This window comes from Salarias fasciatus, chromosome 22 (genome assembly GCF_902148845.1).
Source record: "Salarias fasciatus chromosome 22, fSalaFa1.1, whole genome shotgun sequence".
NCBI lineage: Eukaryota > Metazoa > Chordata > Actinopteri > Blenniiformes > Blenniidae > Salarias > Salarias fasciatus.
Window position 1 is genome coordinate 1938043 of NC_043765.1, and position 14908 is coordinate 1952950.

The window sequence follows — 14908 nt, forward strand, 5'->3', positions numbered from 1 at the left end:
AACATGAAGCTCCACACATCAAACCGGAGGCGTCTGTCACCGAAGGTGGAAGCGACAGTTCCCCGCACTCCGTGAGAGCCTTGACCACCCGGAGACTGACTGCCGCCGCCGCGGAAATCTTCTCCCTGTTTGAACAAACCGTCGTCCAGTACCAGGAGAAGATCGATCGTCGGCACAGACGGCTGGAAATCATCTGGAAACCTCAGATCAAGCTGCACAGAGCAGGTATGAACACATGAATGAACACATGAACGCTGCTGCTGGAGGAGCTCCGGCCACCGCAGACACACCTTCATTCAGCTGACTGGTAACTCCAAATACACCCACTCTGCTCCTGCACCACACAGCGCCCCCTCTGGTGTGGAGGTGGAACCCCAGCAGCAGTTCTGGAGCCATAAAGAACATTTAAAGGTTACTGGAGGATCCTCAGAACCAATCAGAATGGTCTGGTTCCAGCTCGTGATTGGCAGTCATAACGCCAATCGATGTGGGAACGTGTTTGCGTGATGACGCATCATGTGGCGTCGCCGCCTCTGTGCCGCTCTGGTGTTGAGGAAGTGACCTGCAGCGGGAGCGACCATCGCAGAAGCAGCTTGTTCCTCCTGCGAAAACCTCGGGAGGTTCCGGAACGGCCGGTGTGTTCCGGGCCTGTGGGGTCTGTTCCGGGCCGGCGGCCACAAGGCCCCCCCCCGCCCCCCCGCTCTTCATATTATCGGATAAAACGGGTCTCCAAACGAAGCTCCCGGCTCCCGGGCTGAATTTCAACCCCACCCCGACCTGCCTCCGAAGACGGCCAGCCACAAAAAAAGAACATTGTTTGAGATGGCAGAGGAGAGAAGAAAGGCCACAGAAAAGAAGGCAGAACGCGAGTTTTACTGGGAGATTCCTTTACGAGGCGGCGGACATTCAAAGCACAAAGGGATTCAGGACTGATCAGGACGAGGGGAAGTTCCTGCTGGACAGGTGACCTGCTGATGATCCCATTCAGACGTGTTTCTGCTGCAGAAACACGTCAGACACGACTTTACGGACCGGATTCTGATGTATGATTGGAAGAAGAGTCGACATGATTACAAATGTGTTTTAATCCTATGAAAGACGAGGCTCCAGCTGCGCGGATGTAAACAAACTGACATGCGGCTGACGTGCGCGCTCCCACAGTCCTCGTGCGCAGCGCTCCAAAAATGGCAAATCGGCCACGTCGTACGAAATCAGCGGCGAATCCTCCAGTATAGCTTTAAGCTTTAAAATGAGGTGAATGCAGCTCGGGACATTTCAGATGTGGTTTCGATGCAGAAAGTAGATCTCATGATCCTTTTATCAAGTTACGGTTCAGAGCACTGAACATTTTATTAAATTTAACCTATTTTTGTATTTGATTTTAACAGTTTTTCTCCTATTTTTGAGTATTTTTTAGTTGACAATTTTAGAATTTTTGCTGTTTCAACCTTTTTATTTACTTTTAAGCAATTTTGCATGTTTTTTCCAGCAGTATTTTTTTTTTTTGTTGAAGTCATAGACATTTCACATTTTTTAAGCCGTTCTATCACTTATTTCCCCTTTTCTTGTGGTTTTAGCTGTTTTTCAAAATTTCACTTGTATGTTTTTTAATCCCTTTTGACCAAGAGTGATGAGTCTTTATGGATCATAGTGTGGTGTGTAAATATAATCAAAAGTTCGATGTTCATTCACGTTTGCTATTGTGAAGGCTTCGTGGAGCCGCTGCAGAGGGACTGAAGAGCCTCATGTGGCTCCAGAGCCGCAGCTTCTCAGGTAAATGTGCTTTATGGCTCCAGAACAACTCGATTTCACGGAAAGTCACTAAAATGGCTCTTTTGGTCATGAAGGTTGCAGAGCCCTGGTCTAGACAGATGGACATACTTCCTTTGTCCTTGGTAGAGTAGAAACTGTTGAAATGAAAGATACTGAATCTTCTGTTGTCTACCTGTGGAGCAACAAACCTGGTTCTGTCTCTGACTTCCTCCCTGCTAAAGAGGTGAAGGTCTGATCGCAGTGAATCAGCTGTTTGAGGGAACGACGCTCAGCTGCAGACTCAAGATGACACCGGACAAAATCATCTGTTTACAGACCTTCAAGTGAGACACTGCTTGATGTCACGTAGAGATAAAATCAGAGCTTCACCATCTGACTGAGATGTTTTGTATTGAAACAGTTGAAAATGGAAAATCACACTGAAGAAAACTAACATCTGGCACGGATACAACCGAAAACTCATTAGATGTTAAACATAAAGGAGATCCGGAAACCACTGTCCTGACTGCAGTGAGGAATGGGAGGAGTCCTGGGAGTGGAGGCAAACAGGTTGAGAGAGCGCAGACTGGAGGGAGTTCAGCTGGAAGTGGACAATGAGATGTTTTGGGAAATGAGAAAAAACTGAAATCTCTGCAAACCTTTGAGCCAAGACAGAGTTGTGACCCGAGTGGGGAAGACTTGCCCTTTTCCCAAGGTTACATTCTGCTGCAATTAATTTTATTTCTAATGTTCTTATTCTGTTGCTTGCTTGCTTACATATGATATTCGAGGGTAAAAGTGCTATAATATGAATGCAACAAGCTTGCTGCTGATAAACTCTAATTAAGACCCTGAGAAAAGCACACGGAGTCCCGGGGAGGCTGAGGACATCCAGGGGAGCGAAGGACAGAAAGCCGGAGACTGACTGACCCACGAGCCTGGAGAGAGGACGGCATGGCTACGTAATACTACAGAGAACCATAGCTTGAGAACCCCACCTCCGAGCGAGGGATCAATAATACACACACAGAGAGTAGTCATCGCCTTTTGCCTGCTGGATGCTACTTTCGGTAGACCAGGGACTCAAGGACCAGAATTCAGTGTCAGGGAAACAACATCTTACTGAAAGCCAGAAGTCGTCAGGTCCTTGTTGTTCTGCTTGATTTTGGGATCCAAAAAGGCTCTGTGGGATGGAGGCGTGACTGGAGGGGAAGCCTCGGCCGGAGCGGCACCGCCGAGACGGGCAGAAGATTTTCACCTCGACAATTCTGATCAAGCCAGAAGGCTCGCGCGGTCTGACCTCCCATCAGGCATTGCTGGAGACGAGGCGGAGTCGGGACGAAATACAACACAGGTTTCGAATGTGACCACGGTTCTATGAATCCTGGCTGACCGCCAGAGCGCTCTGTCACTCTGAATCCTCGTGATCAGAGGACATTCTGTAGGAACGGAGCCTGTGAGGACCCTGGAACTCAGTACCTTTCTGGGGTCACCCAGGGGTCACAGGTGGCATTGTTGGTATAAATGCTGCAACTGCGCAAAGTAAACATTCCGTGTTTTCAGCACCACCTTCTGCCGCTGACCGCTGGTCTGACTGAACCGGAGAAATAATGGAGCTGCTCTTTTACTTTGTCGTCCCTGCAGAGCTCCAGCAGCACCGTGACCGCAGAGAGGAGCCGCTCGTCAAACAGGAAACAGACCGCAGTCTGGAACCAGAACCAGGACCTCCACAGGTCAGAGAGGAGGGACCAGAACCAGGACCTCCACAGGTCAGAGAGGAGGGACCAGAACCAGGACCTCCACAGGTCAGAGAGGAGGGACCAGAACCAGGACCTCCACAGGTCAGAGAGGAGGGACCAGAACCAGGACCTCCACAGGTCAAAGAGGAGGAACCAGAACCAGGACCTCCACAGGTCAGAGAGGAGGGACCAGAACCAGGACCTCCACAGGTCAAAGAGGAGGAACCAGAACCAGGACCTCCACAGGTCAGAGAGGAGGAACCAGAACCAGGACCTCCACAGGTCAGAGAGGAGGGACCAGAACCAGGACCTCCACAGGTCAGAGAGGAGGGACCAGAACCAGGACCTCCACAGGTCAAACAGGAGGAACCAGAACCAGGACCTCCACAGGTCAGAGAGGAGGGACCAGAACCAGGACCTCCACAGGTCAGAGAGGAGGGACCAGAACCAGGACCTCCACAGGTCAGAGAGGAGGGACCAGAACCAGGACCTCCACAGGTCAGAGAGGAGGGACCAGAACCAGGACCTCCACAGGTCAGAGAGGAGGGACCAGAACCAGGACCTCCACAGGTCAAACAGGAGGAACCAGAACCAGGACCTCCACAGGTCAGAGAGGAGGGACCAGAACCAGGACCTCCACAGGTCAAAGAGGAGGAACCAGAACCAGGACCTCCACAGGTCAGAGAGGAGGGACCAGAACCAGGACCTCCACAGGTCAAAGAGGAGGGACCAGAACCAGGACCTCCACAGGTCAAAGAGGAGGGACCAGAACCAGGACCTCCACAGGTCAAAGAGGAGGGACCAGAACCAGGACCTCCACAGGTCAGAGAGGAGGGACCAGAACCAGGACCTCCACAGGTCAGAGAGGAGGGACCAGAACCAGGACCTCCACAGGTCAAAGAGGAGGGACCAGAACCAGGACCTCCACAGGTCAAACAGGAGGAACCAGAACCAGGACCTCCACAGGTCAGAGAGGAGGGACCAGATCCAGGACTTCTGCAGTTCGGAGAGGATCATCAGGAACCAGAACCTGACCAGATTGAGGAGCTGGGGGATCTCGGTATGAGCCACCAGGGGGCGCACCTGGTTCTGATGTGTGGAAGTGGAAGCTTTAAGTTTCCTTCTACTGAGGAGCAAAGTGCGGCCGAAGCAGAACTCACTCAGGTGAGAAGCTGCGTTCTCGTGAAACATGGAAACGTTTCAGGGGCTTGTTGTGTTTTTGAACGGGTCCTGGACTCCTGTCCAGCGTGGAAGCAGCAGAACGGAGGTCTGCTGCTGTTATGTGCCTCTTCCAACAGGAGCTTATAAGCATCAAGTTCCTCTTGATAACAGGGTTCATGACTTTATTTCATTTATTGTGAGTTCTGAGACATGATGCTGCTGGACAGAAAGACCGGAGGAGAGGCAGTGAAGGAAACAAATAACTGAACAAATAATAAAAAAAAAGAGTGGGGATCCTTTTGAAAGGGATGAAAGTGATATTTTTTGAATAACGAGTTAAAAATGAATAACCCATTTAAGCTCAGGTGAGTTGATGACCTGAGATTCAGACGATTCCTGCTGAAATGAAGTGAAACTAAAGCCTGAAGTTCAGCTGGGACGATATACTTGGTCACATTGGCAATTCTAATTTTAAAGCAAGTAAATTCACGTTATTAAAACCTCAGAACGTTGCTTTTACTTGTTTGGAGAAAATAACAAGAGCATGATCACGCACAGTATCACCTTCTGTTTAGTCTCACTAAAAACATTTCTACTGTTTTTTCCAAACTTGATTTTTTTCTTCTGATTTTCAGGCCGGAGCAGCTTCACCAGTCGCCACACCCTCACCAGCTTCCCAGAGATCCCAGCGTCCATCCAGGACGTCGTCAGCACAGAGACAGGTGCTGGTTTTAGGATTCTAGTCACGGTTTGCAGCAGCAGATGCTGTAAAGATCTTGATTTAATGGTTTTTTATTGGAACATTTCTCCACCTAAATGGACTTTTGTTTTTATTTTTCAAGGTCACCAAGTACATGGAGAGTACAGGAGACGACAGCGACTGTGTCCCAGGCGCGACAGAATCCTGCTCGTCCGAGACTGACGAAGACGGACAGAAGTCGCCGTCCTCTCCGCCGCATCCTCCCTTCTCTCCTAAAAAGGACGGCGGCGTTGAAATCGCTGCAGAAAGAAGCAGCGAAGAGGAAGTTTACCCAACGAAGACGATCCTACGATCTCGCAGAAAGAGACGGAGTTCTTCAGACAGTCCAGAGAAAAGATCCGCAGCTCGCAAGAAACGTGGAGTCCAAGAGATTTCAGACTCGATTACGATATTGGCGAGCTCGAAGTCCGGAGCCCGCCGCGTCTACAACAAGAGAAACTACTGTCTCTTCTGCCGTCGGCCCGCATCAAAGATTGCTCGACACCTGGAGGCCGTGCACGGTGATGTGGAGGAGGTTGCTCGTGCCTTTCAGTTTCCAAAAAACTCACAGGAGAGGCGCAACCGGCTGAACATCCTGAGGCGGCGTGGAAACTTCGCCCATAACGCCGCCGTGGTGAAGAGAGGAGCGGGAGAGCTCCAGGCTTGCTACAGGCCGAAGCAGACCCGGCGTGCCGTCGATTTCAGTCACTGCTTCCACTGCCAGGGCCTGTACATGAAGAAAACACTGTGGAAACACATGAGAACATGTCCAGGGGTAAAAGAAAGGGACGAATCCAGCGGCGGGAGGCGGCGGGTTCGCTCCAGAGCCGCCGGAATCAGCGAGGGCTTCAGAAACTTCCTGTCCTGTTTGACACACGATGAAATCACTGAGATCGTCCAGAATGACCGACTTCTGATGCGGTTTGGACAACATCTGTACGACCGGAACGGCCGCAGGGAAAACAGACACGACTGCATCAGGCGACGACTTCGGCGGCTCGGACAGCTTGTACTGGTTGCGCGAGCGAGTACTCCGATCAGGACGGCAGAGGAGCTCGTTCGTCCCGCCAACTTCGGTCACACGGTGCTGTCGGTGAAGAGGCTGGCTGGGTACGACCCACAAAGCAACACGTTGAAAAAGCCTGCCTCGGTCCTCGGGGTCGGCAGGAGCTTGGGCGTCGTCTGCCAGCTGGTCAGGAGAGAGACGGTGTCCTCAGTGGACGGAGACTGGAGCCTTGTCCGGTTCGCTGAAGAGTTCAGAACCATAAAGAACTTCAAATGGAAACGACTGACGAGCAGAGACGCGGCGTCTTCCCCGGAGGACGCTGGACGGAACGCGCCGCAGATTTTACCTCTGACCCAGGACGTTAAGCGCTGGGACGCCTATCTGGACGGCGTGAGAGCCGAGGCGGAGGCAGCGTTGAGGCTCCGCCCGTCCGCCGGCGGCTACGGAGCGCTGGCCAGGGCCACTCTGGCTCAGGCCGTCGCTTTCAACCGGAGGACAGCGGGACAGGTGTCCAGGATGGAGCTGGCCTCGTTCAGAGCCAGGAAGAGGTCAGGGGTCGACGAGGAAATGGCCGCTTGCCTGACTCAAGTTGAGAGCAAAATGTGTGAATTCTTCACGAGAGTGGAGGTGAGAGGAGACGGAGGGGGAAGAGTCCCCGTGCTCCTGAAGCCGGCGGTGGCCTCGGCCCTGGAGCTGCTCGTGGAAACCCGGGAACTGTGCGGCGTTCCGGGAAAGAACGTCTACGTGTTCGCCAGACCGGGAGCGCTCTCGGCTTACCGGGGGGCGGCGTGCGTCCAGCAGCTGGCGAGGCAGAGCGGCGCCAAACGTCCCGACGTCTTCACGTCGGCGAGGCTGAGGAGGCTCGTCGCCACCACGTCCCAGCTGCTCGGTCTTCAGGACGACCAAGCCGACCGACTCGCCGGCCTCCTCGGTCTGGACGTCCGCGTGCGCAGGTCGTTTTACCGCCCGCCCGAAGGAACGCTGCAGCTCGCAAAGATGAGCAAAATCCTCCTGGCGCTGGACAACGGGAAACTCTCTCAGCTTGAAGGTCAAACTCTGGAGGACGTGCAGATTGACCCGGAAGGTAGGCGCTCATATCGAGTTCTGCTGAGACTCAGGGACAGTCTGCTCTTTAAGGAAACTGTATCACTAGTACCAAACATGATTTAATCAATATTTAAACTGGATGTTTACATTTATGGCTGCTCGATACGAACCTGTCTCGCTTCAGGTTGTATTTGGCGTTCATGTTTAAGTTCAGCTGCAGGTCTGTGAGCGACCCGACCAGACCTGACGGACCTTTCATCCACAGAACGTGTGGATCCGGAGGATATGGATTCCTCCGGCGGTGAGCGTTCCGCCTCACAGGAAACAGACGACTGTGACAACGAGACGACTGACGATGAGGAGGAGGAGGAGGAGGAGGAGGAGGAGCCTTCCGTCAGCCCTGCTGCTCTTCATCGAGGTACAGAGAGGCTTCGGGGTTGTTTTTGCCTGTCTTGGCTGTAGAGCTTGAGCTGATGGATTTCGTCCTTCTCGCCATCCAGACCAGCGGTCAGCAACCTTTTTTGACCTCAAGAGCCATTTTTGTGACTTTCCACCGAGTCAAGTTCGCCTGGAGCCATAAACCTTTAAAATCAGCTCACTGAGTTTCATACAGTTTTGATTCACTGATAAAAACTCGATCTTTTGATACATTCATGAAGTTTTAACTACAGTTCAGAAAAATGAACCTTTTAACACATTTAACCTTTTTTTTATTTGTTCCTGATTTTAACAGTTTTGCTCTTTTTAGGCTTTTTTTGTTGACAATTTTGAAATTTGAGCTGTTTTAGCTCTTTTGCCTCCTTTTTATCAGTTTTGCGTGCTTTTCTCTAACAGTGTTCAATCTTTTCTTTTAGACATCTGGACGTTTCCAGTTTTCTAAGCCGCTCTGTCTCCATTTCTTCCCTTTTGATCTGGTTTTAGCTATTTTTCCATATTTTACTTGTATCTTTTTTTGAATCCCTTTTGCGCCAAGAGTCACGGATAATTTTGAACAGTTCTGTGGTGTGTCACTATAATAAAACAACTTCAATGTTTATTCACGTTTCATGTGGTGAGGGCTTCATGGAGCCGCTACAGAGAGATTGAAGAGCCACATGTGGTTCCAGAGCCGCAGGTTGAACACCCCTGGGCTGAACTCTGTTAAAGTGGTCTGGATGAGTCGTTCTGAGGGTCTTTTGTTTCTTTGGATATTTTCTGCTGTTTTCCTGGTTTTCATTCCAGTTCTGCTGTGCGACCAGTGCCGTAGAAGCTGAGCTGTAACCTTTGAGTCGCCGATAATATCGGCCGATTTTTCTAATAATCGGCATCGGACTTTTTTCCCACCAATAGCCGATAAAATAAATGTATTTAAAACGTGCTCTTTGGATCATATATGCAGCCGTCTCTCTCTCTGCCTGAAGTCACTTCCCTGGGCTGTGTAACAGTGTCCCGCCCACAGCTACATTTTGACGCCAAAATGTTCATTTTTACTGCAAATGAATATCGGCTCGACATATCGATTATCGGTTTCCATAAGTGCCAATAATCGGCCTCGGTCCTAAAAAAGCCATATCGGTCGATCCTTATTCTAAATGACAAAAAGTGTTGATAGAAATGAAAGCGTGTCGCCCTTCCTCCTCCTCCTCCTCCTCCTCATCCTCCTCCTCCTCACAGGTGACCGGAGGAAGCCGAGGCGCAGGTGGAAAGCCGGCGAGGTTCGCGCTGTGGAAAGACACATGATGTCTTTCATCAGCGGCCGCCGGGTTCCGCAGAAGAACGACTGCCTGCGCTGCATCGCAGCAGAACCCCACGAGCTGAGGGCACGGAGCTGGACCGGGGTCAAGAACTACGTCCGGAACCGGATCACCGCCCTGAAGAGAAGCCTTGTGCTGGAAGCTGATCCAGCTGGATGTTCTGACGTGCAACTCGGAGAGGGAACGGGTTTAGAACCTGAAGCTTTTCTGTTTGTTAGAAAAAAAAAAGTTTAACATGTTAAAACTTGACATTTAGAGCCACTGCTCCTGTTTTGATCTGTATAGATATTTATATATTTTGGAGAGCTGGTGCTGGGTGAATGTCTGTATTATTATGTTTGAAACAATATGATCATTTTGTCTTTATTTTGTTTATATTTGGTAAAGATAAATGTGGTTGAGTCTGGCCGGCCCTGATTGGTTGATTTGGCTGAGCTGAGGCTCATTCAGTGGCTGGAGGCTGACGGTTAGAGTCTGAATCTGCCAGCCTGCTGCCTGGCTCAAGTTTTGTTTTTGTGATTTTGGGAATTTGAAGTTCCAAATAAATGTTTTGTTTTTGAGAGACTTCAAACTTCCGCCCTCGTGTTTCCCCTCGCTGACCACATCCCGGGTTCGGTAGAATCCAAATCCTGAACAGCAATCCAAGTGAAAAACTGTGACCGAGGTGAGACGAGACGGGCGACGTAAACAGTGTCATTTGAATTCAGTTCAACTTTACTGAAAAGCATCGATCAGCAATAAATGATCTGAATGAAAAGCTTCAGGTTCTCCTCTGTAATGTCCAAAAGTAAAAGTGAAAGAGACAGTTTGCAAACCAAAGCAAAAAGAAGAGAAGATAAAAACAACTGAAGATTCGTTTGTAGAAAAGAGTAAAGGTTCTCTGAAAGATGCCTTGAGAAGACTTAATGAATTCCTATTTTCCTGCCTCTGATAAAATAATCCCTCACTTGAAGAAGCTCTGGTTCGGATCACGTCAGTGTTTTACTTCCTGGAAGTTGTTCGTTTCCCTTGTTGATAGTTGTGCCTCGATGTGGAGTCCAGCTGTCCCAGTTTAAAGTTTTCATCTTCAGTAAATCCATTTTATTATTCCAGTGATGCAGTTTTAACTGTTTTACTTTCTTGTTCCGTATTTGTGAGAGGAGTAGAACCACGGGACTGAGTTTAGCATGGTTTTTTCTTTGCTCTGGCATCACTCGAGCTTGGATCAGCTATTCGGACGAAGGGATTTTAATTTCTTTCCATCAAGCTTCATTGCTGCACCAATAAATGAGGCGGAGGAATCTGGCTGCATGGAGACGCTGTTTCAGATTTGACAGTGTCTTCACTGTCTTATCTTTGGGCAGAGTAGAGGAATGTTGGTGCTTTTTTTCCCATGTGAACGTGGACATTGGTCAAAGTGAGTGTGTTGTGTGTTGATTGTCAGAGAGAGGAGTAAGATGTTAATTCTTCCAGCTCTTCTCCTGGTGCTGAATTCCACTGGGCGTGTGAGGCACCTTGTCTTCTCCCCGTCTCCAGCTGTTTCTTTCCAGGAGGGGGCGATAGATCCATCTTCTGAAATCCAATTAAAGGTAGTTGGTCGTGTTGGAATCAATTCTTTTAAAAATGTTTTGAAACATTCAGGTGGAAAACCAAAATTTGTTTTGTGTTTTACTGTTGCTTTTTCCATTTCTTTTATTTTTGCAGTTCAATGTCTATTTTATTTAAAATGTTTTTTACCCAATTGCAGGTAGATCAAATGTTTGAAGGAATGTTTTCGTGTCAGTTGATTTTGAATATCGATTTCTGGAGGAGGAGCTGGGACTCATGGCGACAGGCTGATTGCTGTAAAAACGCCAGATGAAAGGCGTCCGGGCGAGAAAGGAGGACGGACCTGTAATCTTTCCATCTCTGGGTCCTCGCTCGTCTGCTGAGCATCAAACCCGGAGGCTAAACCGATGGTCCAAATTATGTTTGGCACACACATTCATTTGACGGCTTAAACCATCTGGAACCGGTATCGGTGGCTGCGCTGGCGGGTTTTCTAATTCGGTTAGAAGCAGCAAACACTAACAGCGACCCAGGAGTTACAGGAGGCTGCTGGATCGATGCCTTGGAACAGGCCGGCAGGTCTTCAGGTCATCAGGTCAAGTTTAGGGACGGAAAGTACCGTCAGAGAGATGCAAACATCAGCCTGCTGCCAACCGGGTTCCTGATACCAGGAATCTGCTGTGGCGATGGTCGATGTGCCCTCAGTGTCTTTATAGAAATTATTCTTTCAGATATCGTCTTCCGTTTGAAAACAAAGTTGGGGAGACAAAAAAATAGAAAAAAGCCTGAAGAAATCACCACCAGGGTTGGAATTACACAGCGGCTTTGGGAGAGAGTAGTTTTCTGGCGTCTCTTCAGTCCTGCTCAGCAGAGAGATCAAAAACACTCAGCTTCTCCTGTATTCAGCTGAAATGTGGAAGCATTTCATTAAAGGACAGGAAGTTCTTTCAACAACCACAAAAAGCAGGAAATGAAGTGGTCTCTGATTACAGATAGTGCTGCTGTCCATGGTGCTGAATTTAATGCATCACTGGCATTGCTGTTGGTGAAATTATTTAGCAAACACAAAAAGCAGAGAAATAAACATTGCTTTTTTTTATTTAGGAGGCTCCAGGAGCCTCAGGGAAAATTCAGAAAGAGGACTTCTTCAAGTGTTTTCAGAGGAGTTCATCTTCCTGTCCAGAGAAGCGAGCCGCCATCAGCTCCTCCATGAGTCAAACCCTGAACCCCTCATTACCTCTCTGTATTATTTAAACAGGGTTACAGTTTTTCTCTTTTTATATTCGCAGTAAAAGCAAACAAAAGCCATGAAACTGAATTAGCCCTTGTCTGTTTTTCATTTTATTCCTTTCTCCTCCCCCATAAGAGCTGGATCGGGTCAACCAGGGAGGAACAGCCGCCGTCTCAGGCCATCAAACCGTGTGTTTACATGGGACTTTTTATTTCTCTATAAATCTGAATGAAGCCTGATTTTGCTCTAAAATGACTATGGAAATGCTTGAAAACTCTGTTCAGAATTAAGTTTAAATCTGAATAGACTGGTTTATTATCTAGATGGTTTATTCTCCTTTGGAAGTGCAATTATTTGCTAATCAGGCGACTTCATCCTGGTCGTTCTGCGCATGCTCTAACACAGGAGTCGGCAACCCTTGGCACGCGTGCCACAGGTGGCACGCCTCGCATTAACACGAGGCAGGTTTACATGCGCCCCATGGTTCATAGGGAAGAGTGGATTGTAAATGTGTCGTGTAAACGCCCGGGTGGATCTGCTGCATTTGGAGCGGACTGTATTTGGGAGGCGATTGTGCGAGGCGGTGTACACCAATCGATAATCCCCTCCGTGCCTGACAGCGGATCGGAAAAAACGGGGGATTGTTTGTTCCGCGCACGCGTTGCCTCATATGCAGTGACCTGATGACGTGCGCAGGACGGGAAGCGGGAAAGTCCAAAAACGACCAGAAGAACACGACGGTGATTGAAAAATCACTTTTTTAATAAAAACTACAACAGAAAAAACTACTGGAGAGGCGAGATGGAATTAAATCGCGCAACAGAGAGTTGTTCAAAGAGCTCCGTAGCAGAAATACGAGCGATCTGGTGTTATGGATTAACTGGTCCCTGTGTTAATGAGTGACAGTGGAATTCTGTGTAAATACATGCTGATAACAGCAGTTTTTAAAGTAAGACTAACAAAAGACTTTAAACTGACACACTCACTGTAACTGTAGGAACCGACGTTCGCCAGAACGACTACAAGTCTCAGTCATCTATTGGTCACAAGTTAACACTGGCACCAGTCAATTCGAAACATCAGCATGCGGAGCACAAAACAAAGTTTATGAAAGCACTTTTTGGAGTTAATAACAGAAAAAAATATCTTTAAAGATATGATTTTATGTGCTTTATCTGAATGGAGTAAATTTTAAATTGGCACTCCATGACAAAAAGGTTGCCGATTCCTGGTCTAACATGACGACACAATATTCCAAGATGGCGGCCCATGGTCCGCCATTCGACTCGTATGGAGACGATTTATTTGACAGCAGTTTTGCAAAAGTCGTACAGAATGAAAGGAGCGGATCGACGAGTGCTTAACAACGCAGACATTTTCAAAGTTAATCGAGAAAGAAAGACGAGAAAAACGCTGTTTACTTCCGGGAGACGTCAGTACGTCACGGCCGCCCCGTCCAATCAGAACGCTTCACAGACTCCGGCGTGAGAGAGGAGTTAATCCTTCCTTTCTCCCATGTAAACACGACACCCATGAATATCATTCTGAATTATTTAATTCAGAATGGACCAATTCTGAATTAAAAACACCGTGTGACCACACTCACACCCACAGGGCTCCTCATGGCTTCCCTGAAGGGACGTTTACTGCGCCACAGCTGAGGGACTGTCTACATTTTATCACACAGAGTGATCTTCATCATTTCAAACAGACATGCAGGTTCCTGTCAAGCATTCCCTGAGACGAAGATGTGTTTGACCTCTGTGATATGATCACATCAGATTCAGATCTCACACTCCCCACAAACACACCACAGGCTCCAGATGTCACCTCAGAATTCAGGGGTTTCTGTGTTTTCTTGTCTTTAACTGGCCTCGTCTGTCTGGTCTGCGTCTCCCTGGACTTTCCTTCTGGTTGTGGAATTAGTCTGATGTGTGTGTTTTTCGAGCTGGTTCAAGTTTAAGTGTTTGATTTTGGGTTGTCCAGCACGTTGCAGTCGCACGAACGCAGCTGCTGAGGAGCAAGCGGCCACTAGTGGTGTGGCGTTCACTGACCGAGTCATTCGTTTGAACGACGAGATCCAGTTCACAGATCTGAGTCGCAGCGGTTTGATCCGGTTCACAGCGGTCTGAGAGCCGTTCCTACGTTCAAACTGTCCGCGCTTCCTTCACGTGTCTCCTGGGAGCCTTTAAATTCCTTCAAAATTCTACAATACTCTTTAGCTTTCCAGTTTTCTGGGATTTCTTTGCGTTTCTTCACCTCAGCAACTCTTTGGATCCTTCGGTTTCTTTGTGTTGCTTTAGTTTTCTTTTAGCTTTCTTTAGAATTCTTTGGGCTTCCTTAGGTTCTGTAGTTGATTTTACGAGGTTTCTTCAGTTCTTCGAGTCCTCAGGAGGTTCTTAGTTTCTTTCTTAGGTGAAAACCCTTGAGAAAACAAAAAATATAGCCCAGTATTTAAGTCTCTTACAAAGGTTCATTCAAAGTTATGTGAGATTATTTGACCATGAAGAATCAAGCAATCTTATTAAGGTAACCTTAAATATTTAACTTAGTTTAAACTGAGGTCGTAAAAACAATCAGTAATAAATGAAATGCTTTTCTACATAACATGCGCTTAAAGTTATTTTTTGTTATAATTTTAACTGAAACTTCGTCCACATTTTAAGCAATTATTCATTCTTGTTCAAATCTAATGAACAACACAAATTCTGCACTTCAATCGAGAAAAACCAGGGTATTTATACTGTATAATAACCCTCCGCAGCGCTCACCAGCTGGTAACCGAAAGAAGACTCTTTTTTTCCCTTTCCCTTTTCAGCAAACAGGAAAAACAACTTCCGGTTTGCTCGTCGTTGTTGACTTTAACTGGCCTTGGCCTTTATTGTGAAAGGATCCGTCGTGCGCTCGTGCGTGTGCTCGCGGAGGCAGAAGAAAACAGAGGAAACTTCCTGATGAGGCTCAGAGCTGATCCGA

At 48.2% G+C, this 14908-nt stretch overlaps 1 protein-coding gene across 1 annotated transcript; it reads left to right on the forward strand.

Moving 5' to 3' along the window:
• Positions 1–4382: 4382 nt before the first annotated feature.
• LOC115409729 (uncharacterized) lies at positions 4383–10719 on the forward strand. Its single transcript, XM_030121001.1, has 6 exons — positions 4383–4655; positions 5288–5374; positions 5495–7481; positions 7710–7837; positions 9196–9309; positions 10693–10719. Exons 1-6 carry the CDS (start codon positions 4554–4556, stop codon positions 10717–10719), a joined length of 2445 nt encoding a protein of 814 aa, XP_029976861.1. The 5' UTR covers positions 4383–4553.
• The last annotated feature ends 4189 nt before the right edge of the window (positions 10720–14908 follow it).

Bases quoted from the DNA above. Each gene is read 5' to 3' on its own strand.
- LOC115409729 (XM_030121001.1), top strand. From the start codon at position 4,554: ATGAGCCACCAGGGGGCGCACCTGGTTCTGATGTGTGGAAGTGGAAGC. The intron at 5,375-5,494 runs GTGCTGGTTTTA...TTATTTTTCAAG, and splicing joins CGTCGTCAGCACAGAGACAG to GTCACCAAGTACATGGAGAG. The intron at 9,310-10,692 runs GTGCTGGAAGCT...CCCCGTCTCCAG, and splicing joins CCGCCCTGAAGAGAAGCCTT to CTGTTTCTTTCCAGGAGGGG.